Genomic DNA, 23,747 nt, shown 5'->3' with positions numbered 1-23,747 from the left:
GAGATTCTAAACAGCCCCACTGGGGAATCCACCGCTTGCAGGGCTCATCCCATGCCAGGCACGCACCGTGGCACGCTCACCGACTGCACAACGCCAGTGCCCAGCAGCCCAGGTAAGGATTGTCAGAGGTTTTGGCTATCCTGCACCTCTCCTGCTCTGAGCAGAGCTCCAGCCCAGCCCGCCCAGCTCACCCAGTGGGTGACGGGGCCAAGGAAGGACCCAGATACCTGGCAGGGAGAGGCAGAGTGAACACAAGAACACAGAGCTGCCGGCACGAAGCAAAGGAACGTGCTTCCAGGAGCAGAAAGCCACGTCCCATCTGATGCCTGCACACAGCCCCGCGGGCTTTAAGTCATCCTGGTCCCTTGCTGCCAGGAGAAGGATGCTCTCCAGCAGCCGGAGCAAACGCTGCCTGTGTGAGGAGGCAACGGAGGTATCAAAGGCGCTGAGAAAAGAGAGAGATTTCAATCATGCCTTTCACTTGCAATGCTCTTAGGAGATACCTGGAACAAGAGAAGGGGAAGATTTCAGACAGCAGGGCGATTTGAAAATTGATAGTGTGTCCTTTTGCTGCTGCAGAGGAAAAAGGGACAACAAACCAGCAGAAAGAGTTAACAGCTAGAGGGCTAAGGGGAATACAAAGGACTTTACAAATATACCCAGGCAGAATCAGCACAAAAGTGAAAAGGTCTATTAATAAACAAGGAGGGAGAGAAAATTAATGACGGCTCAAAAATAAAGATGACTCAAAAGGGCAAAATTACTGTTTTTAACCAGAAAAATGCAAATGAGACAGAGGCCTCGCAAAAACAGCTGCAGGGAAAGCAAAACCAGCATCTCCACACAGACACAGTCACCTGGCCAGTGTGGCTAGCGCCGATACAAACCAATTAACCCACATAAACACACATACAGTGCCGGCAAGAAACCGAGGCTCTGGTGATGGGCAGAGCAAACCAGGTGCTGATTTTCTTTGCAAGAAAGGACAGTAAAACCAGAGCTGGGCACAAGATGAACCCTGTGCTCATCCTTAGCGCAGAACATAACGTCTGGAGGAAGGAGCCCGCACACCCAGCACAATGGGCTCCTGGATGAAGGATGTTGGCTTGCCCAGCGGGAGTTATTTCAGAAGAATTGTTTGGTAAGCCTTCCGGATAAGGCAAGCAAGACACAATTTAGCTGAACGTCAGGGTACCATTTTATATCATTTCCCAAACTTTCACTTGAATAGTGAATTATAATTATATTCGTAGATGATACTGAGCAGAGAGGTATCGCAAACACCGGTCAGAGCAATGATTCAAAGGATCAAAGAAATGCAGGCAGGAAACAAAATGAGTCCCAGCCTGGGAAAATGAAGGTAAAATAACCCAAAGCAGCTACCTGGTGGGCAGAAGCAGCCTGAAAAGCAAGGCTCACAGCCATGGGCGCGCTCAAACCAAAAAGAAGATGGACAAGATCATCACGCCAAAAGGTACAAGGGGCAAAATCCGGACACCGGCATCATGCCATGGGTCACCTCAGGGTTGCAAGAGCCCTACGGTGGGCAGCACGCAGAGCCCCACAGGCAGCATGAAGGATGGAGAGGACGCTGAGGGCAGGCAGACAGCTGTGAAAAACAGCATCCAGCACCTGGGACCACTGGGCATGTGTTTTACAAGCCGTGGGAGCCCGGCACACCGAGCACCTGGGGATGCTGTATCACTCCCCTGCCCGGGAGAGTTAGGGGGTCTGCAACGTGCCATGTTATCCGGATGCGGTGTGGCAGCTGGGTGGGGGTCAGGGCTGGGACAGGGGGTGGGAGTCAGGGCTGGGGACAGCGGGTAGGGGTCGGGGCTGGGGACACGGGGTAGAGGTCAGAGCTAGGACAGGGGTGGGGGCCAGAGCTGGGACAGGGGGTGGGGGTCAGGGCTGGGGCACCGGCTGGAGGAGAGCGGGACGGGGACACCGCGTGCAGCCCGGGGACCGGGCAGGGCGCGCGCCGCGGGCTGCTGTGCCCGCGCCCCGAGTGCCCCACCGTGCCGAGCCGAGCCGAGCCGAGCCGAGCTCAGCCGGGCCGGGCCGCCAGCCGGGCCGCCGCCGTTACCAGTGGCCGCGCCGGGTCCCCCGCCGCTCCGCGCCGCCGCCGCCGCTTCCGCCGCGCCGGGCCCGCCCCATCCCGGCCCGCCGCGGGGAGCGCCGGGACGTGTAGTGCGGCACCGGCATCTGCACGGGCCCGGAGCCCGGACGGCCGCCCCTCCCCCGCGGGAGCAGCCCCGCAGACCCCGGCACCCCGTGGGAATTTGGGCCGCCACCCGTCGCTGTGATCCTCGGCGCACCCCCGGAGCTGGGAACCCCATGGGCAGCCCCGGTGCCAGCGCGGCCGTTTCTCCGCCGGGCACCACCCGTCATCTCCGTGGCCGCGGGGGGACGATGGGCGCAAGGCTGGAGGCGGGAGAGCCACCCCTGCTCCCGCACCCGAGTGACCACACGGGACCCTGCCGTGGATTTCTTGTTGCTGTATAATGTCACACACTCGGTGGGAGCAGCGGTGCTCGCTGCGACTGTGCTGGCTGGGCCGGCAGAGCCCCGCTCCCGCCTGCCGACGGGCACCGGGGGAAATTCCGGGGGCTCGGGCACCCCCGGGGCCACATACCGCGCTCCCGCCCCCGGGCTGGCCGCTGTGCCGGCTGCCCAGACACCCAGGCGGGGGAAGGTGTCTGTGCTGGTCAGGTTTGCTCCGCTTCCTTCCTGGGGTTTGGCGCGGAGCAGCCTGCCTGCACCCAGCAGATAATGAACGGGGCCCCGGCGCTCGCAGGCAGCGTGGGCAGCGAGCGGAGCGTGTCCGGGACCGGCGCGTCCACCGGCTGCTAACGAGGCGCTGGTGGAGCAGAGCACTCCCCAGCCGGGGCCAGCGCCTGCGGGGGGAGCATGGGGCACCCGGGGGAACAGGGCTGGATTCTCTCACAGGCAGGGCGAGGGATGGCAGAGAGCGGGGGCGTCCCGGGGGTGCAGGCAGGCGTGGGGCTTGCTGGCACTGCGGGCCGACGGCAGAGCGGGGCGGTGACCCGGCTCGCTGGGGCACGGAGCTGAGAAGGCTCAGCGCAGTCTGGTGCAGCCGCCCTGGTTTGCCTGGCTGATGGAGAAGGGATCTCCTCCCCACTCTCAGAACCGGGTTCCTAATGAGCCGCAGCTCTCCGATGCAATTCCCAAGCAGCTTCTTCCCTGGGAGCCTCGTGGTGCCGGTGTGGGAGGAGTGATGCTACATAGCACCCACACCGCCTGCGTGTGGTGGGATGCGAGGCTGGTGCTCGGGCAGGTGGCAGACAACCCCTTCTGCAGCTCCCCACAGTCTGTGCTGCTGCTGAGGGACCAGGGACTCGTCACCTGCCACCCTGGCAAGGTGTCAGTGGGGCATTGCATGTGGCATCAGTGCATGAGGCTGTGCCAGGCATGGTATCCCTCCTACAGGACTAGGACTGCTAATACTCCAGGTCTGGGATGCCCTGAAGTACTCAAACCTTCCTGACTTTCCAGTGTAGGTCCCAGTACAGCCACAGCAGCTCAGCACAGAGGATATATTAACCCCAGAGACCCAGTTCTTCTGTGCTGAGTGGTGAAACCAAGCAATAATGTGTTTTATCTTTGATTTCCCTTTATTTGGGTGCAGCTGTGAACAAGGCAGGATGCTGGGAAAGAAGCTGCCCTCCATCACCACAGTCCTATGGGATCACTCCTGGGACTTGGAAGGGAGGGCTGGGCAGAGCAACCCTTGGACAAGGCTGACACAGATGGGCAGGGCAAAGAAAGCTCACATCAGGCAGGGCCACCTGGCTCCCCCTGGGGAGCAGCCCCTGCTCCAGCCCACTGTGGCACACAGGGGACCGTGGTCCCTCTCGCAGGTAATCAATGGCAGCAGATCCTGATCGCTTTCATTATTATTATTTTCGTATGCATGTGCGCTCAGGAGATTTATTGCCAGCTACGGAGGCAAAATCAATTATTCATGTTATAAATTAGAAAATGATTTATGTTTGTGGGAGGCCAAGCAGCATGGAGCCCCTGGCCACGTGGGAGCTGGGTTTGTCTGGGAATAGCACCAGACAACCCCTGCCAGCACTTTTCTGGCCTCTCCATCCCTGCCTCACCCTGGGTGCCCACCCAGGGGTGCCCCCGTCCCATCACAGCCCCAGGGTGACCCAGGTACAGTGGCTGGCAGGGAGCACCCAGCCTCTCCTACTCTGTCAACCCAGATGCCCACAGACTGAGCCTGAGGAAGGCTGGGGACCACGGTGGCCTGGTTGCCCTGGCCTGTGTGGCAGGATGATGCTCCACAGCAGTTTCCATGGCAGCAGCAGCGTGGTCCAAGCGCTGCGAGATGTGGGCTGCAGAATGACCCCTTCGCTTTCCCCCACTGGAGACATCCTCACGTGTCTCCTCCAGCCCCAGCAGCTGTGTTTGTGCTCCTGCCTCCTGCAAGGGACACTGTGGTACCTTCCAGACTGCCACCACAGGGACATGGACCCATTGCACCACTGACACCCCCATGCTCCCCACGAAAGAGGGGATGGGTGAGGGCAAGGGGTGTAAAGGTATAAAGGTACCCTGCTTGCACCAGCCCTTGAAGCCAGCTACCTCAGAGTGAGGCTATAAGGCTTTGCTTGACTGTGGCCCACCTTCTCCTGGGGCGAGGGGTGTCTCAAGGGTCCTGGGAGCCTTCCCAGGCATGGAGACCCCATTCCCCGAGGGCTGACTGATGCTCTGCACAGAGCAGGTTGGCACTGGGCTCCCACTCCTCCCAGTGCTGGGGTAGGGGCTTGGCTGTTGCTGCCAGGTCTCCCCCAGCCCAGCCATGCCCCAGGCGCTTGGTGTAGTGCCAGTGGGAACTGCAGCACCCCATGGCTCAGCTTCAGCGGGCCCAGCACCCCAGTACTTGTTGCCTTGGCATCCTAAAACCCACTGCCCATGTCACGCAGCCAGCAGGAGTGAGTGTCGGGAGCCGGCCAGCCACTCTCTGCTGATAGCCAGGGCTGCTCTTGCTTCTGAAGAGTCTTGAGCTAAAGCTGCTGTGTCTGTGCCTCCCAGGGGACAGCAGAGCAGGCCAGGAGTGCTGCCTGGCTCTCCTTGTCTGTTCATCTGCAGCTGCGTCAGCCGGGGCCGCAGGGAGGCACAGACTGAAAGGAGCAGCACGGGAGAGAAAGGAGCTGTCAGCAGCCCCAGATCTGGGTCTGATCGCAGGCAAGCCATGCATCCAGCTCCCACTCGTGCAGCATCCTGCGCTGGGCTGAGCCCTGGCCTCCGCATGGGAAGGAAGGGTAGCACAGGGCAACCTCAGCTCTGCTCTGGCTCCTTGAGCAGCCTGTTCTCCCCCAACCCTGCCTCAGGGTGCTGGAGTCTCCTTCCATCTGCCAGAGAGTCTGTCACCCCCTGTTACTCCTAGTGCTCTCAGGGAGCTGAGAACTTGCTGGCTCAACACATGCATGGAGGTGTCAGAGCAGGCAGGGGTTTTTGCTGCCCCCCCGGGTTCCTGCTAGGCTGTGAGCAGGAGGGACATGGACAGCCAGGCACAGTCTGAGGACAGGGAACAACCTTGTCCTGGGGTGCTGAAGCTGCTGCAGCCACGTCAGCCCCCAGCCAGTCCTGGGGACCCTCTGGGACCTCATGTGGAGTGCAGAGGAGTCCCTGCTTGCTCTGCTCTCGCTCTAAAGGAGTTGGACAATACAGGGAGTTCAAAAACCTGCCAGCGTGGCCTGGGACCCCCCTGAGCTGTGAGCACTGGGCCTAGAACTGAAATGCTGGGAAATAAATGAGTCACATTCTGGGGCTAAGCATCACCTCAGGTGCCTCACTGCACCCCAGTCCCAGGGAGCCCAGCGCCGGCCCGTGCTTGAATGAGCATCCTTCTGATTTATTGCTGCAGAGCAAATTCTTACAGAGTGATTTTGGCACAGAAAAGCCCTGGGGAGCTGTAACAGGCACACAATGGCAAGGAGGGAATCACCCATCAGCTGCAGCATGCCAGAGAACCCAGAGCATCCACCGCCCTGGGTCTTTCCCCATGCCCGGCCAGGGGACACTTTCAGCCTGCAGGGAGGGGACTGCAGAGAGCTCAGGGCTGAGGTGTATTAGATCTGCTTTGCATTATTGCACCAAACACCTGGGGACTCAGCAGCTCGTGACAGTGCTGTGTAATGTGAGGAAGCAGCCCACAGTGTGGGCAGGTCTCGGTCCTGCTGGTGGCTCACGGAAAGTGAGCATGGGCTGGTGTGGCAGTGGGAGCTGGAGCTCTTGCTCCCTGCTTTCCTGCACATCTACCATGAACAGGCACAGAAGGCAGCTCTTGTGCTGCAGGAATCAATACTGCTCCAGTAGCAGCCTGGGTGCTCCTCCCTGCACTCCCCCCGAGAGCCTGCCCTCAAACGCCCCTCCCTGAGCTATCGTTGTTGTCTGGTGTCTCCTTCCCACTATTGTCTTGCTTTCCAGCACTCTCAGCAGGGCCTTCCAGCAGCATGGGGTGGCCAGTGACAGCCCTGGGGCTGGGGAACTTGCTAACCCGGAAAGCCTGGCTCTTTTGGGAGACGGGAGAAATAAGCAGGGAAACAAAACCTCATTGGGAGAGATCCAGGTTTCATCCTGACTCAACGTAGCCCTCATTGGCACTGTGTCACAGCCAACTCCATTGTGCCTTATCCTGCCACAGTCCCTAGGAGGCACCAAGGTGCCGTGGCCAGCTCCAGCAGGCAGAGATGCTGCCAGGAGGCAGTTTCTGCCTGGCACGCAGCATTTGGGGATGCTGCCATGGGAAGCAGCTCCCGATTTCGCCCAACGCTGGCCGTGGCAGTGCCGCCGTGTCAGGGGACAGCCACTGCTCCTTGAGAAGTAACCTGGCTGCTTTTGAGATACTGTGATTTGAATTGATTCATCAGCGGGATCCACTTGGAGCTGATAAATCTTTCAGGAGCCCTGGCAGAAGAGGCTGAGCTGGGCAGGCTGGGCATCCCCATGCCTCCCTGCAGCTGCACGGCTCCTCCAAAGCAGCCAACCGCCCTGAGCATGTGCTGGCCCCACAGGTCCTGCCAGCCCCAGACAGCCGCTGGCAGCACCCAAGGTTTCCCCGCAGCCTGTTTGCTCTTTCCTAGCCAGGGGTGTGCCCGGGTGGGCTAGAGCACAGCCTGCAGCCTCCACCCTGCTGAGACCCCCCACCAGGGAGCCCCGTCCAGTGCTTCTTTCACAAGTCCCCATTGTCGCTGGTTCAGAAGAGCTGATGGTCCCTGGCTCCACCACAGCACCATCCAGGTCCCTCCTCTGGCCTCATGTCCCCTCTCCTGGCATGGGGCAGGGCAGTCCCCAGCCTGAGCATTGGCACTGGTGCATCTCCATGCCAACCACAGCTCTGGAATCCCAGGGGACACAAGTCCAGCTTGTCCTGCAGATCCATGTCCTGCAGGGGGATGGGGGACTTCCCTCACTCCCCCACTCTGTGCCTCAGCAGGTAGTGAGGGAAAGCAGGGACCAGGGACCGGGACTGCGAGGCAGGAGACGAGCACAGGAGGATCCGGTTACAGGCAGCACGGGGCAGAGAGATAGGCAGAGAATAGCAATGCAGCAAAAAGGGCTTTTAGTGATAATTAATAATTAACATTTCTAATGATGTCCCGGCGACAGGAAGAGTCCAAGTGGGGACCTGGTCGCACTGCGCACAGTGACAGGAGCGGCTGGGGACCGTGCGGGGACCAGGAAGGCTGTGCAGAGTCAGGGGCTGGGGTGGGAGAGAGCTGCAGGGCTGGAAGTCCCAGGGAAGGGGCTGGGCACCCCTGGGGCTCCCCTGGGTGGGCAGCACCTAGAGCCCAGCCTTCTCACCCAGCTGCTGCAGAGGGTGCAGCAAACCTGCGATGAAGACAGGAAGACAAATTTAACACGCCTTGGGGTTGACGTGGCCTCTGTGATAACGCCTCACCAGGGGTTCCCGTGCCCAGTGAGCACCTGAGAGGGACCTTGCTGGTGGGATAAGAGGACTGGGGAAGGGTGCTGAGAGGCAGCAGCTCACAGAGAGCCGCTGGGATAGGTGGCAGTCACCAGATCACTGCCAGCCCCAGCAAAAAGCCTCCCAGGCTGGGTGGTATCTGGGCACAGGGAGCAGTGATCTGGCCTGGGGTGCAGGAGCAGAGTGGGCAGGGGTCCGCGGACAAGGCAGGAGGTCAGGCACTGTGGGACAGTGACAGGGAGGAGACAGCAGCGAGAAAAGGGACCAAACAAGAAGCTAGCTGAGTGTGGGACTCCATCTCTGTGAGCCACTGCACAACAGAGGTGCAGTCGTGGGAGCAAACCTAAGAGGAACCAGGAGAGGCATTTCTGGCAGGGCTGGGGACTTGCTTGCATCCCTGCATGAGCCCCAGGGGACCTGCCTGTGCTGAAGCCGGCCTGGGAGAGGAGCAGAGGCATCGCGGGGCTGCCAAGGGAGGCAGAGCCCAGAGACCCACGATGGGAGGACAGCAGCTAGTACCCAGCACAGCGCAGGCTGCGGGGGAATGGAGCACTCTCTATAAATACATCAGCAGGGTAAACGCCAGGGAGGATAAGAGCTATTTCAGCTAAAAAGACAACATTAGCACAGGAATGACTGGGGATAAATTATCCATGAATACATTTAGGGTGGAAATTAGACCCTCAGAGCAGGAAGGTCCCAGCACAGCCCCTCCAGAGAAGGAAGCAGTGTCAGGCAGGAGCCGGGTTTGGCTTAGCATCTGAGGGATCCCGCAGGGTGCTGCGGTGACAGCATGTGCCCTCTCCCAGTGTCAAAAAGCAGCAAGGGTGGCTGATGCAGCTCACCTGGCTGCTGCCCTGGCCTTGCTGGTGGGTGCAGCAAGCAGCAGCATGCAGGGCAGTGTTCACGGTGAGGTACGTGCACATCACTGCATGCACGTGTGAGTGCAGATGTGTGTGTGCGCATGGGCTGTGCGCACATTTGGGCAGCGCATTGAGTGCTCACACACCACGTGTGTGCACAGAGTGTGTGCAGATGGGGCGGCTGCACACAGACTGCTCCAGGTGTGTGTGTAGGTGCATGTGAGTGTGCTGACAGTATGTGTGTGCTGTTCAGCCACCAGGCTGTGTGCAGGTGTCTCAGCCTTTGTGGTGCTCTAGAAAGAGAAACAACAGCCACAGTGAAGAATCCTGGAGGTTAGTGCCTTGAGTCGGCACAGCTCTGCTCACCTGCACCCGGTTTGTGTTGCACCATCTGGAATTTGCAGGAGGGAACGGGGGCGGTTCTCCATGAATCCAGTTGATTCTGGGAAGATTCCTGTCCTGCTGAGCATCCCACAGCTCCCAGAGCAGTGCTGTTGCTTCAAGGGCCATGGGGTTCACCAATGCAACACAAGCAGGGGGCAGACCAGTCCCCAGCATCCTGCTCCTTTTTCTCTAGGGATATTCTGGGGTGACAGATGAGCCACCAGGCACAGGGACGTAGGGTGCCAGGGCTGCCAGCTGTAAGGGAGTCCCCACTCCCAGGGGGCTGGGCTGGCATGGATGGGGCAAGCACCTCAGGAACAAGGACCAGGGAAAGCTGGGACACCTCTGCTCTGGGGATGGGAAAGGAGGACCCAGCTGTGCAAGGAGGTGGCTGTTGCTCACGCTGGCCCCAGCTCACCAGAAGAGCCTCCTCCTGCCTGCGTGCAGCCCTTGGTGAAGCACAGCGGCTCCCTTCCCCCCGCAGCGTGTCTGGCTGCTGTTCACTCTAATTTCCTGTGCATTGTCCCCACCACCGCCGCCACCGTCCCCTGCACATCCCTTCGTGCGCCACACAGCCAGGCTCCCTGTGCCCTGCCTCACCACCCTGCAACCATCCCCACATACATCTCAGCTCATTTCACTGATACTTACAGCAACAGCAGTTGTTATGTTAAGGTGCCTGCTGGCTGCTCTCACCCCCAGGGAAACATCCCAGCCTGGCGAGGTGGTAGCATCCATGGGAAGGTCTCCAACAGTAGGTATTGGGAAGTACCTTGCAGCCCCACACGTGGAAAATCTCTCTGCTGGGTGCTGGTAGCAGGGGCTGGGGGCTGTGGCGTGCAAGGCCCTCTCGGCATGTGTGCCCCATGTGCAGCATGCGTGTACCCACGGCATGTCATGCTGTGAGCACATCCCGGCTGACATGGTGTGTGCACCTGCAGAGCTGTGTGTGCACGTCACACTGTGTGTCTTGCTGTGCATGTCATGCATGTGCACCTATGCTCACATGTGCATGTACAGGTGCATGTATGCCGTGTGCTGGCGTGCCGGCAGGCCTGCCCATGTCTGCCAGTGGGTGTGCATACACTCAGGGCCAGGGCTGAGCCCCGGTGTGCTGGCACGCCGGGTTTGTGGCCTCAGGGAGCCGCTGTGCCAAGCACCATCCAGAGTCTCGGCATGCTCCAGCTGGCTTCCTGCCGGTGTTTGTGTTCTGTACCTGCCAGTCACAGGGAGGGCGTTGGGAGCCGGCTTGCAGAGTTTGTGCTAATAATTACCCAGGTGGTTACTAAATCTGGGATGAGCTACCGACTCAGCAGAGGGGGTGCTTGCACTGAGCACATACACGTGTACAAGGCTGCAGTCAGGCACCAGGGCTGCGGGCCACTGGTGGGCAGAGTGCACACAGCTCTAGGGTGCACAAGGAAAGGTGAGCACAGCATTATACACCTGTGACAGTCACATCAGTCTCCCAGCTCCAGTGGGTTTGCTTGGCATTCTGATCTCCCCATGGAAAATATAGAGAACAGGGGTGGCTCCTTCCCCACGTCAGGTTCCCTATGCCCAGACACCATCATGTCAATTGTGAGGACCCTGCAGCAGGCAGCCACACAGCAAGCCCGGTGCTCAGCCAGGCACCCTGTGAGAGTGGGTCATCGGAAAGGAAATCAAGGGCTACTTGATGACCACGTGGAAGCACCTTCTTGGGATGCAATCACTGGGACCGGAGACCTCTCGAATCCGGCAGGGGGAGAACAACTGGGAGCAACAGGGAGAAGCTGTAGCCAGACACATTCAAATGAGAAATAAGGGGTTTAGCAGGGAAGGTGATTAGCCACTCGAAGCAGCCTGAATGGTGCAGGCTCCTGCAGCTCCTACTGTCTCCCAACATGTCTCTCCTGGTGGCCACAGCCCCAAGCTCTGTGCTGGAACACCTGCAAACATGCTCCACTGGGGTCACCTAGTAGCCTGTGCCCTGCCACCGGCATCCACTGGCTACAAGATTTTGGGCAAGTCAGCGCCTTGCATGGCCTGAGATGGGGCCTTTCTTGCAGCTCGGACTGGCTTCCAGGACATGCCACTTCCATGGTCCCTACAGAGGTGGGTGACCTGCAGGATGACAGCACAGTGAGGGTACTGAGCCCTCGGGGTGCGGCTGGGTGTTGCACTACAGGAGCTGACCAACTCCGCTCCCTTTTCCCCACCTGTGCCTGCAGTTGCACTGCCCTGTGGGGCAAACACCCCCTGCACCCGGGCTGAGGCAGGTCCCTGTCTCTGCTTGTCCCATTGACCCAGCTGCCCTTGCAGGAGGTGGGGAGCCATACCCTGAGTGCCACCCACCCCAGAGCACCCAAGGGGTGACCGCGGGGGTGCAGCTCCTCTCCTGCGAGCTAGGTGTCCCGCAGCCAGTCAGCTCTCCCAGCCGCAGCTCCGGCTGCCCGGGAAGCAACGCCCTGCTCATCCAGGAGCGGCCCCCACCACTTCCAGCCCCAGCGGGCTCAGTGCCCGGGGCGATGCTCCCCGGCGGGTCCCCCCAGCATCCTGGCCAGCGCTGCCGCTGCCTTGGGGGCTGTAAATCAGCGCCGCGCAGCCCCACCTCCGCGCTCGCCATTGGCAGCGGCGCCCCTCGTCCCGCTCATTGGCGCTGTCGCTGCCGCCCGCCCCTACATAAGGCGCCGCTCGGCCGGGCCGGCCCCGTCGGACACCGGAGAGCGGCAGAGCCGGCGGCGGGCGGCGCGGCGGGCGGCGAGGCGGGCGCTGCGGGATGCGCTCCCGCCGCCGCGGGGGCGCCGGGCAGCCCCCCTGGCCCGTGAGTAGGGGACGGTTTAGAGCTCTGTGAAGTTTCCCGGGAACTCCGGGGCGGGGGGGGGCGGCTTTCAACTCCGGCACAGTCACCGGCCCGGAGAGAAGTTGGTGGCGAGTGGAGAGGGGCCACAGGCTGCCTGCCCCCGCAGCGTGGAGGGGATGTGGGGTGGCAAGAAGAGAGGAAGAGGGATGAAGGCTGCTGAGCTGGGAGCGGACCGGGATCGGGATTTTGGAGCCGCGATGGGTGTGCGAGGTTGGGATGGGAGAGCACTGGTAGGGGTATCAGGGTGGTGAGAAGCCAGGGACAGCTCCTCTTGTTGGGGACACTTGTGCTTGGTTGTGGCTGAGCTTGTGCAGGGGCTGGGGGTCCAGCCATGCACCCGTCTCTGTGGGAAGGAGCTGGCTGTGTGCTGGTAGGTCTGAGACCCCAAGGACCTGATGTCCCTTTGGGCTGAGCTCACAGGCTAAGGTGACTGCTCATCTCCACACTGCATTAGCTGCTGCTGGCTGAGCCCCAGCATGGCAGGTCCAGCACTGAGGAGTCCTGTGTGGGAGGGGACAGGGACAAGCCAGCTTGCAGCTGGGGGCTTTGGTCACATCAGAAGCATCTGTGATGTAGACCCTGGCCTGTGCATGCGTCCTGAGAGGGTGTAGGAGGGAGCAGCACTGAGCCCATGGCAGCAGTGATAACACGGGGCAGTGGGACTCAGGCTCCTGGGCTTTGGCTGGAGCAGAGGCACTGCAGGGACTGGGCTGCCTGGGGCTGAGGTGCTGTGGAGGGGACACTGTTGGCATCCCTGGGCTGCTCTGCTGCTGCAGGAGAGGGGCTGTTTGGTCTGTGGGATGTCTCCTGTCTGTCACCTGCCCTGATGGGTAAAGCCGTGGCAGCCTGGGAATGGCAGGAATAGCAATATGACGTTACTGGGGCACATGCAGCATGATGTCATGGGATACTGTGATGTCACCATGTTGTCACTGCTCTGAGGTGCCTTTGGGGTGTGATGAGGCCCTTGCTGCATGGTGTTGCATGATGTCGTAGCGGTGCTGGAGGTGACTGCAGCCCGGGATGGGATGTTGCTGCAGTGGTGGAGCATGACATCACTGGGGTGCGTGGCATGATGGGCAGCAATGTCATGGTGGCACGCGGGATGGGGTGGCCACACAGAGAGCCAGCTCCCACCCTCATAATGGTGTGGGCCAAGGGCTGGGGATGTGTGTGGGTACGTGAGATCCCTGGGGACAGCATCTCTCCACCTGTGATGAATGGTCTGGGGCACAACCTCCTGCCTGCCCCACAGCTCCCAGTCTCATCCCTCCTTCCCCACAGGGCACTGCCAGCCACAGTCATGCATGGGGACAGATGAGTCCTACATGTTGCATCCCTGCCATGGGGCCAGCACCCTTTCACTGTGCTGCCTGGCTGCAGCCTGTGTGGGTGCCCTTGGCACCCCCTGTCTTTTTCCCGTCCTCCCACTGTCTCTAACCCTGCTTGGTGCCCTAGCTTTGTGTCACCAGGCTTAGCCATGCTGAAAGCAGGCACCATGGAGTGACCACTGCTCCTGGGATGACCTTGCCACCAGATGCCATAGCATAAGTCAGGACATAGCTCTGCTGGGACAAGACAGGCTGAGCTCTGCTCTGTCTACAGGCAGGACTCCATAGCCTCAAACCTCAGGCTGAGCTTCGTGCTGGAGCCTCAGTGTGATCAGCTGCACACTGGGAACCACAAGGCCTTTCCTGTCTGCCACTCAGAGCCTGAGCCCCCCTCCCTGCCCCTTCCCAAAATTGCCTGGCTCTGGGCTGTGCATCCCTTCCCCATGGCACCAGCTACCGGATCCACTGGGAAAAGCCTTTTGTCTCCAATCAGGAACATTGTTTCATCCTGGAAAGGCTCCATCCAGCCTGGAGGGATTTCAGCTGCAGCTGGATGGGGTGGGGGGGTACCTGGGGGAATGGGCCAAGCTGTGGGGAGCGGGAGTTGGAGGGGAGACAGAGCAGGGAGAGCAGTGCCAGCAGCCTAGAGACAGTGATCTGTCACCTGGCTGGGGTTGAGGGGGCACTGCTCTGCATTGGTGGGGGCTCATGTGGCAGCCTCTCACCCATGTATCCACATGCAGGTGGCTCTTCCCCACACTTACATCAGTGAGCTCAGTGTGGGGCTGTGGCAAAGGCTCCCCTTTTGCAGCAAAGGTCATTCACCCCTGTCCCCCTGCCAGGGATGGTGGCTGTTCTTGGCTCCTCAAGAAGCCCCTGCTTGGGAACACCCAGCCACCACGGTGGAGGACAGTGCTCCATGTAGCTGTGCCGTTCCTCCAGGCAGAGAGGGGAACAGGCTGCTCTTGCTCCCAGCTGCAGCACTGGTGAGTAGGTTCATGCCCATGGCTGCACAGCTCGCTGCTGGGCTTTTCCCCTCTGGAGGGGAATGCCTCACCTGGGGCAAGAGGTGGCCATCCTGAGTGCCACCTTGCTTGTCACCTGTGCTACAGCCAGGTCAGAGCCAGCTCCATAATCTCTGCAGCCTTGCCAGCAGTGCTGGCAGACACTGTCCTCCGCAGTCCAGCTTAATTGAGCCTCTCCTCCCAGTCTCCCATCCCTCCCAGCGTCTCCTTCCCGTGACCACATCCCTGTGAGGACACCTTCCCTGGCCAGTGTGGGAGGAGCTCACCCTGCGGAGCCCCTAGGAGAAACAGTACCAGCAGGGAGGGGAAACCGAGGCACACAGGAATCATCAGGCAGAGTAGCCCCATGTCCTCCCCATGGGGTTTCCCCAGCTCCAGAGGACTGGCCAGATGGGGAACAAGCTACCCAGCCTGGTGACTGCCTGCTTCCTCCAGGTCTGCCAAGGAGCAGTGATTGGCATTGTGCCTTGCCAGGAGCTTGGGTGCCAGCAGCCCCTTAGGGCAGGGCGAGCTGGGTCTGAGCCCAGCTTCATCAGCACCCTGCAGCCTTCCTGCCACCTCCTGGATCCCTCCCATGGGACAAGCTCCCAAGGTCCCATTCCTGCTCAGCCCTGACTCCCAGCTAACTGAAGTACAGTCCTGTCCTAAGGAAGCCCCAAGGGTGAGCTGCACCCAGCAGGATCCATGCATGGGGGTGCAAGAGCTGTGGCAGTGGGGCTGATGGGGTGGCACAGGCTGGGATGTGTGACAAGGGGTTGGAGAAGTAGCATCTCCTATGCAAGGGTGGTGGGGATGCTCAGGCACAGTGGAGCAGGGTCTCCTCCTGGTGCTGATGGGCTGCAGGTCTCTCCCAGGTGCCCAGGATGCTGGTGCTGTGCCTGCTGTCCCTGGCCTGGCTCAGCGAGGGCTCCCAGCGCAGTGAGCCCATGTTCACAGCCGTCACCCACCACCTCCTCCCACCTGACTACGACAACAACCCGACGCAGCTCAACTACGGCGTGGCCGTCACTGACCTGGATGCTGATGGTGACTTCGAGATCGTGGTGGCAGGGTGAGTGGTGCACCCAGTGCCTCGGCGACAGTGAGACCCGGTGGCCCTGTAGGGCCAGGAGCTTCTCACCCCTCTGTGGGCATGTAGCTGTCTGCGGGGTTGCGCACAAGGGCGGTGGGGTTGGGGTGTTGAGGGTGTTGATGCTAGGTGGGCACCTGCAGGAGGCCAGGTGGGTGCCCCCGTCCCAGGGCCAGGTCCCCTCTCTGCGGGGCACTGGCAGCTGCCCAGCAGCCAGGGTCCACTGTGCAGCACAGAGCCAGCATGTCCCCAAGCCAGCTCAGCTCCGCTGACAGGACTCAGTGCTCTCCGGAGATTCGGTTAATTGGCTGGAGGGTTTTTTTAGCCCTTTATTGGAGTGATGGCTCAGAAAGGCTGGCAGGAGCCGGGTAGGCAGAGAGCCGTGCGCTGGCAGCACCTGAGCGGGGCTGGACACAGAGCAGCTGCTGCCAGCAAGTCCATCCCTAGCTGGGGACAGTGGGGACCATGGCACAGGCTCTGCATGAGTGTGCTGACATGGCTGTGAGCTGCCAGTATTGTGTGTCTGTGCAGGCATCACTGTGCTCACCCCCAAGGGAGGTGCACATGCATGTGTGCTCACCTGGAGGGGACCCCTCACCTCCACAGAGCCTGTCTAGGGGGGCTGCAGCAACCAGGACACCACAGTGGCAGGCAGAGTCCAGCCCTGCCACTGCTCTGAGCATCACCATGGGGCAGCAAATCATGGGCAGTACCGGGGACCCCCATAGGGGCCCAGGGCACCATTCCCAACTGGGCTGAGTCAAGCAGCCAGCTGGGGTTTTGTAAGCGGCCTCGGTGCCCATTGTATAACTTGTTTACTGGTGCCTGGGGCAGAAGCAGGCAGGGAGCCTGTGAGGAGCAGCATGTGGAGAGGATTTACCTTGCGTGCCAGTTTTCCCTGCCCTGCAAAAGGGCTCCAAGCAGAGACCTGCACCCCATCCTGCCCCACTGGCTGCCCAGTCCCTGCCCTGGCATTGACCTCAGGTACTCGGGCCATGTAGACACAGGATGCCCAACACAGGCTGGAAGAGATCCAGGCTGAGCCAGCCCCACACTTGGGTGCTGAGGGCAGCCCAGGGTGCCTGGTCTCCACGGACCACACAGGTCTGTGCTGTGCCTATCATGGGGAAAACCTGGTGTCACACCTGGTGTCCCCCAGCAGATGGGATGGGGGCTCTTGTCCTGTCCCCAAGCCTTGGGGAGCCATTGCCCCTGCTTGCACTTGCAGGTACAATGGCCCCAACCTGGTGCTCAAGTACGACAAGGCACGGGGACAGCTGGTGAATGTGGCAGAGGATGAGCGGGGCTCCCCGTACTATGCACTGCGGGACCGGCAGGGCAATGCCATTGGTGTGACAGCCTGCGACATTGACGGGGACGGCCGCGAGGAGATCTACTTCCTCAACACCAACAATGCCTTCTCCGGTGAGCCCTGCCAGCGGCTGCGCCCTGAGCCAGGGGCACAGGGGGACCTCCCGGCGCAGCCGCCTGCGACCTTCGGCGTGTGAGGGATGTGTGCGGGCTGGAGTTAATTTCTCAGTTGAGTGGGTCCATTGATTGATGGTAGTGCGGGTGGGATGCTGAGCCCAGCCAGTCGCTGAGTCAGCACTTGCAGCTGCCCACCTTCCTCCCTGCAGCACCCCAAGCAGGACAGCAGCTTCCCCAACACCCCTGGGGCTGCCCTGCCACAGGGACCCTGTGCTGCAAATCCCAGCTGTGCCCCTCTGTGCCATGGCTCACCTGTGCCTGCTGGACCAAGCCAGGTCTAATCCTGCCCAACTGGTGCTGTCCCAGCTCCTGGGTTGGTGCTTCAGCCCAGCTCTGCTCCATGTCCATGTTCCGCGGCCCTAACCTCCACACAATGGATCTGTTTTCCTGATGCTCGTAATTGTCTGGGCTGGTGGTGGCTGCCGGCACACCTGTCCCTAAATCAAGCACTGCCATCGGTGCTGTCATGGACAGCATGGCTTGCTGCCTGTGCCTGGCACAGTGTCGATTTAAAAACAAAACAAACAAAAAAACCCCCACAAAAACCAAACAAAACAAACAACACACAAAAACGTACCCTCAAACATACCACTCCTGGGTATGATCTACAAGGCTGTGCCCCACTGGGACACATTTAACCTTAATGAGTTGATTCTTCTGCATGTCCCCCAGTGGCCTTTAAGCATTACAGGGGCTCTTGCAGCAGCAGCCCAGGCCTGTGGTGCTGCTGAGGGCTATGGGGAACAGAGCAGAGATTTGAGATGCTCCGGGTAAAGGGTACTCCTTCCACAGCCTCCCCTTGCAGCAGGGCACCCTCCTTGAGAGGAGGCAGGGCACTGCAGCCCCCTGACCCATGCCCCTCACCCCAGGCATGGCCACCTACACGGACAAGCTCTTCAAGCTGCGTAACGGGCGCTGGGAGGACCTCCTGAGCGACGAGGTGAACCGGGATGTGGCCAGCCGCTTTGCTGGGCGCTCTGTTGCCTGTGTGGACCGGACGGTGAGCAGGCAGGACATGGCAGGCTGGAGGCATCTCTGCTCCCTTCCCAGACCTCTTGCCCCTCCAGCCCTCCTCTGTGGGGTCCCAGGGGACCTCTCTCATCACCAGGGCACCAGCCCCATTCCCCCCACCTCACTGGGGGTGCTCCCCAGCAGCCCATGGCTGTCAGGGCTGGCAGCCTCCCAGCCATGGGGACTGCGGCCGCCTGTCCACACGGTTGCCGCCAACTGATAAACGTGCCTGTCGAGGTGATTTATGTTCCTGTCACCTGCTCTTTCTTCTTCTTCCTCCCCCAGCGGTTTGTTTCCAAATGATTATCACTAAATCAGGGTCCAGCTGCCGCATGGGACAAGGGGGTTGGTGGGGATGGGGGGGACCTGGCATACCAGGGATGCTGAGGAGGCAGAGTGCCTTGTGCTGGCACCATGAGCCTGGGGACTGCAGAGGTCCTGGAAGCAATGGGGCACATCCCTGCTCACGGCGTGCTTTTCACCATGGGTTTTGCAGAGCTCTTGCCCAGCACATTAGTTGTGTCTGGTCCCATGGAGCCATGAGAGCACCCAGCCCCACAGCAGGGATCCTGTGGTCCCCATGGAGTTGGGTTTTGGGTGCATGGGTGCTGAGGAGGTGCTGCCGGCCGCAGGGCTCCGGCAGGTACTCCATCTACATCGCCAACTACGCCAGCGGCAACGTGGGCCCCCACGCCCTGATTGAGATGGACGTGGCTGCCAGTGACCCTGCCCGTGGCATCGTGGTGCTGGTGGACGTGGCTGTCCAGGCTGGTGTCAGCAAGTACACAGGTACCCGGCTGCTGCGGCCCCGTGGAGGGGACAGGGCACAGCGAGCGTGGAACCCCGTTGCAGGCAGGGCAGGGGCCTGTGCCATGCATTAGGCTGCCTGACTGCCCCATCTAGTGGCAGCCCCATGGCCCGTGGAAGGGACCAAGGCCAGGAGATGCTCACCCAGGACCCCCGTACCCACTCTCTCCTGCCCGGCAGCCAGGCTGATCACTCCAGAGCTGGCAGCATCCCCAGGGCTGCTAGGATCACATGGACACAGGCACATAGGCAGGGCAGAGAGGAACATGCCAGCCTGTGCCCCACACTGCCCTACGCTGCCCCACCACCACGGGGATTGCTGCTGTGCCCTGTCTCCCCAGCAGTAAATTGTCACTAATTAGGAGTGTTGTCACCATGGTGATGGCAGTGATTGGGGTTGGGAGTGACACAAGCGGCTGCCAGGCTCAATTAGCTCCTGATGAGAGGGTCTGAAGGAGGGAGAAGGGGGGACGTTGGGGTTCCCGGGAGCACCAGAGGGGTGGCACTGAGGGAGTCCTGGGGGGTACACACTCCCCTGAGGCAGGGTACCAGCTGCCCCCTCACCCCTGTGCTGCTATCCCCAGGAGGCCGTGGGGTGGCTGTGGGTCCCATCCTGAGTGACAGCGCCTCAGACATATTCTGCGGTAACGAGAACAGCCCCAATTTCCTCTTCCACAACCAGGGAGATGGGACATACCGGGACGTGGCAGCTGCTGTGGGTGAGTAGAGGGAGCAGGAGGGAGCAGCCAGCTGTCGGGGACCCCCAGCCAGGCCTGGTTCTGTCTGCCTGGAAAGGCTGAGTGCAGGGTGGAGGGACCCAGAGCCCCCCTGACCACCGGGGGTGGTTGAGGTGCACCAGGGTATCTGTCAGGGCAGGGATGCAGCCATGTGTGAGGTGGACCCATCTGGGGACCACACCGCGCACCCCAGGGAGATGGAGGCAGGGAGGGGGTCCTGTCTCCCCCCATCCCCTTGCGGCTCCCCAGGGCTGGATGACCCCTACCAGCATGGACGTGGCGTGGCACTGGCTGACTTCAACCGTGACGGCCGGCTGGACATTGTCTATGGAAACTGGAACGGGCCGCACCGCCTCTATCTGCAGAGCGGGGCTCCCGGGCGTGTCCGATTCCGGGTGAGGGCTGAGGCCGGGACCCCCCCCCGACACTGCCAGCTTTGCTGCCGAGCCCCCTTGACTGGGGGCCTGGCTTCACCTCTGTTTGGCTTTGAGTCCCAATTCCCAACTGGGAGGGGACCTGAAGCACCAAAATGGGACCCTATGTCCCATTCCTTGTCACTCCATGCCTGTCCTTTGCACAGGACATTGCCACCCCCAAGTTTTCCATGCCATCCCCTGTCCGCACCGTCATCGCAGCCGACTTTGACAACGACCAGGAGCTGGAGGTTTTCTTCAACAACATCGCCTACCGCGGCTCCTCTGCCAACCGCCTCTTCCGGTAGGAGCCTGGGGACCCAGAAGGGCCAAGCAGCCCAAGCAGCACAGCCAAGCTCATGGGGCTCCTCTCCAGCAGTGCCACCGCTCAGGCTCAGCTAATAGAAGAGACCGTGACTGAGCCCTTCCCAGTGTCATTACCAGCTCCTGCGATCGTGCCTGCAGCAGCCCCTGGGGTCCCCAGCTCCACTGATTAGCTGGAAGCTTGTTCGTGGCTCCTGTTAATTGTGGGAGTCAATTCCTTGTTACTGCTGCAAGGCTCCTCCTCACCTGGCATGCCGAGTGGTGGGAGCTGGTTGTTCTGTCCTGGTGCTGGTACCTGTGGGTGGGTGGGGGACAGTGGTACGGTGGGGAGACCTTGCAAGGGGGGGGTCTCCAGTCCCAGAATGGTATGGCAGCATCTGGAGATGGTGCTACTGCTCCGCAGTTCAGACCCACGAGAGCCAGACTCACAACATCCCTGTCAGCCTCCATGGACTGGAAATATGTGGTGTCAACATGCGGGGGCCAGTCCTGTCCCCCATGCACCACCCTGCAAAGCCACCAGCATCATCCCCAGGTGCTACCTGGGCTGTCACCTCTCTGCCAGGCTGCTCGGGGGCACGGGCACTTCCTGGACACTGCTGGGAGCCACAGAGGCTGGCACTAACGCCCTGTCTGTGCCCCGCAGGCTCATCCGCAGGGAGCACTCAGACCCCATCGTGGAAGAGCTGAACCCAGGGGATGCGCTGGAGCCTGAGGGACGGGGCACGGGTGAGTCCTCCCAGTCCCGGCAGGGGCAGCCTGTGCCGGGGGTGTGCCACAGCACTGCCTGGCGCCCTCTATGGCTGGGGGTGCTGTGTGCCCAGCTTAGTCACCTGCCCACTCCCCACCATCTCACTGGAGGCCACATGACCCAGGAGCAGCCCCGTGTTTTTTCCCTCCACCTGTACCCACCTAAGGGTGCCATCTCCAGGTGTTCCCCAGGGCTTTGCTCTGGGGGAGCTTCTTCCTGGGTGCCCACTGTTCAAAGCCTCTGTGTCTGAGAGGGGGTCAGGCAGCCTCCTGTGTTCCACAGCCTCCCAGGCACTGCCTGTCCCCCCACTGCCTGGGGAACCGACCCACCTGATTGCAGCATGTCACCCATACAGGGCCCCTAATGCCTGCACTGGGGTCACCTCATCTTCCCTAATGCCCCTGCATCACTGAGATTGCTTTTGTTGGCTGTGGGAGCCAGCACTGGCAGCAGGGTATAGTGCTCATAGATGTGGGGCCAGACCCCAGGCATGACCTGATCCTGTCCTTGCAGGAGGTGCAGTGACAGATTTTGATGGTGATGGGATGCTGGACCTGATCCTGTCCCATGGCGAGTCCATGGCACAGCCCATCTCCATCTTCAAGGGCATCCAGGTGAGTCAAACAGGGGATTCTCACGTTGTCCTTGTCCCTGCCACAACTCCCAGCTCAGCCTCCCTGCTCCCTTGCAGGGCACCAGCAACAACTGGCTGCGTGTCATCCCCCGCACCCGCTTTGGGGCCTTTGCACGGGGGGCCAAAGTGGTGCTGTTCACGCGGCGCAGCGGGGCCCACCTGCGCATCATCGACGGGGGATCGGGGTACCTCTGCGAGATGGAGCCAGTGGCGCACTTCGGACTGGGTGAGCCAGGGGACAAGGGGCTACCTCCACGCCCATCCCTTCCCGGCACCCCCCATTGATGGGCTCCTGAGCCCTGCATCCCCTCCCGTGCAGGGGCCACCTCTGCCATCCTGTTGCCCTGCAGCATGGTAGTGATCCACACCCGTTGCCTTGGGCATGGTGGGCTCCAGGGGGGGCTGCTGGCAGGGTGCCAACCACCGCATCTCTGCTGCAAGGGGCAGCTGCCCACTTCCCCACTCCCTGCCTGCGGCTCTCCCTAGTCGCCAGGGCTTTCCCTGCCCGTGAACCCCGCCCCAGCTCAGCACGGCTGGCAGCCAAGCCTGCAGGGGTGTCTCTGCCTGCTGGCATGGCAAGCCATCATCCCCACATGCAACCCTTGGGCTGACACCCCTGTGCGGGGGCTGTTGGCATGGGCATCTGTATCCCAGCTTGGAGAGCAAGAGGAGGTTTGCATCTCCATCCCTACCAGCCGTCCACCTCCTTCCAGCCCCTGCCCACTCTGGAGACCCCCCCTCTGACAAGCTGCCCATCTCCAGGGCATGATGAAGCCAGCAGTTTGGAGGTGACCTGGCCGGATGGCCGTGTGGTGGTGAGATCTGTGGCCAGCGGTGAGATCAACTCTGTTCTGGAGGTTCCCTACCCCCTGGACATGGAGGAGCAGCTCATGCCTGCTCTGCTAGAGGTGAGGGCACAGGCTGGGGCGATTTGGGGCAGGAACAAGGGGCTGGGATCTGCTGGCTTGGTGGCTGCCCAGGGCTGATTCCTCCCCACCCCGGCGGTCTCTGCTTTTCCCCAAACGCAGTGCGGGCAGGGATTCTCCCAGCACGAGAATGGACGCTGTGTAGGTGAGTGGCTGCTGGGGGCACAGGCATGCCTGCACCTGGGGTGCTGCAGCATGGCCCCATGGGCACAGATCGGGGGTCAGGAGGGAGCACCCTGCTGCAGGCAGCAGCCAGGGAGGTGGCTGGGCATGCAGGCAGGGCTGCGACACAGCTCAATGTAGGGTACATCAGCCTACCCAGCATGGGGCGTGGAAATGAGGGCAGCAGCACAGCTCTGGAGGGGACCTGTGGTGTCACAGGGAGGGGGCAGAGTGCTGTCCCAGGGATGGGAGGCATGGCTGGCACGTGGCAGGCATTGCTCTAGAGCCACGAGTGATGGAGGGGCAGTGGGGATGTGAAAGGGTGGCCGTGGCTATGCCATGAGCCTCCTGGGCAGAGGCCGGGCTTGTGCATGGCTGCATCTGGGAGGGGCCATCCAGCATGTACAGGGGAAACTGGAGGGGCCATGGCCAGCAGCCCCAAGCTCCCAGCCCAGCCATCACACCAAGGCCTCTCTTCTTGCAGACACAGATGAATGCACTGAGTTCCCCTTCATCTGCCCCCGGGACAAGCCGGTCTGCATGAACACCTACGGCGGGTACCGCTGCCGCAGCAACAAGCGCTGCGGCCGGGGCTACGAGCCCAACGAGGATGGCACGGCGTGTGTGGGTGAGTGGTGGCGGGGATGCCCTGGCTATGTGCTGCCGAGCCTGGCCAAGCCTGTGGCAGCAGCCTCGAAGCACTGCCCTGGGGTGCTGCTGCACCCCTGCCAAAGGCCTGGCTGCATCCTGCAAGCTGCTGTGCAGCTGCCCAGCCCCTTGCACCCTGGCTCTGTGTCTGTTTGTCCTGCACCTCTTGCTGAGCCCCTACTGATTCCCCTTCTCTATTTCTCTCTCTTTTTCTTTCTTGCTCCTTCTCTGTGCAGCTCAAGTGGCCTTTTTTGGGGGATACCCCTCTGCTGGGAGCTGGCCTGGGCCCCCCCATGGTGCCCTCCTCCCTCTAGTCCTTGGACTCTGCCTTTGCCTCTATGCACTTTAACTCCTGCCCGTAACATG

At 61.2% G+C, this 23,747-nt stretch overlaps 2 protein-coding genes across 2 annotated transcripts in view; one reads left to right on the top strand and one right to left on the bottom strand.

Annotated features, from left to right (window-relative positions):
* The window catches only part of R3HCC1L (R3H domain and coiled-coil containing 1 like), a 79,091-nt gene that overhangs the window by 9,847 nt on the left and 45,497 nt on the right, over nt 1–23,747 (bottom strand). The gene's annotated exons all lie outside the window — the stretch shown is intronic.
* On the top strand, nt 11,972–23,730 carry CRTAC1 (cartilage acidic protein 1). The gene is made up of 16 exons (XM_065638486.1): nt 11,972–12,016; nt 14,784–15,003; nt 15,255–15,462; nt 16,709–16,905; nt 17,838–17,968; nt 18,612–18,768; nt 19,371–19,505; nt 19,773–19,918; nt 20,104–20,240; nt 20,907–20,989; nt 21,525–21,625; nt 21,703–21,871; nt 22,408–22,553; nt 22,674–22,716; nt 23,218–23,361; nt 23,618–23,730. The coding sequence occupies exons 1-16, from the start codon at nt 11,972–11,974 to the stop codon at nt 23,728–23,730; spliced, it is 2,175 nt and encodes a 724-aa protein (XP_065494558.1).

The sequence above is a fragment of the Caloenas nicobarica genome, chromosome 7 (assembly GCF_036013445.1).
Source record: "Caloenas nicobarica isolate bCalNic1 chromosome 7, bCalNic1.hap1, whole genome shotgun sequence".
Taxonomy (NCBI): Eukaryota; Metazoa; Chordata; class Aves; order Columbiformes; family Columbidae; genus Caloenas; species Caloenas nicobarica.
Note: the sequence above shows the minus strand (reverse complement) of the source record. Positions and strands in the feature narration are given on the sequence as shown.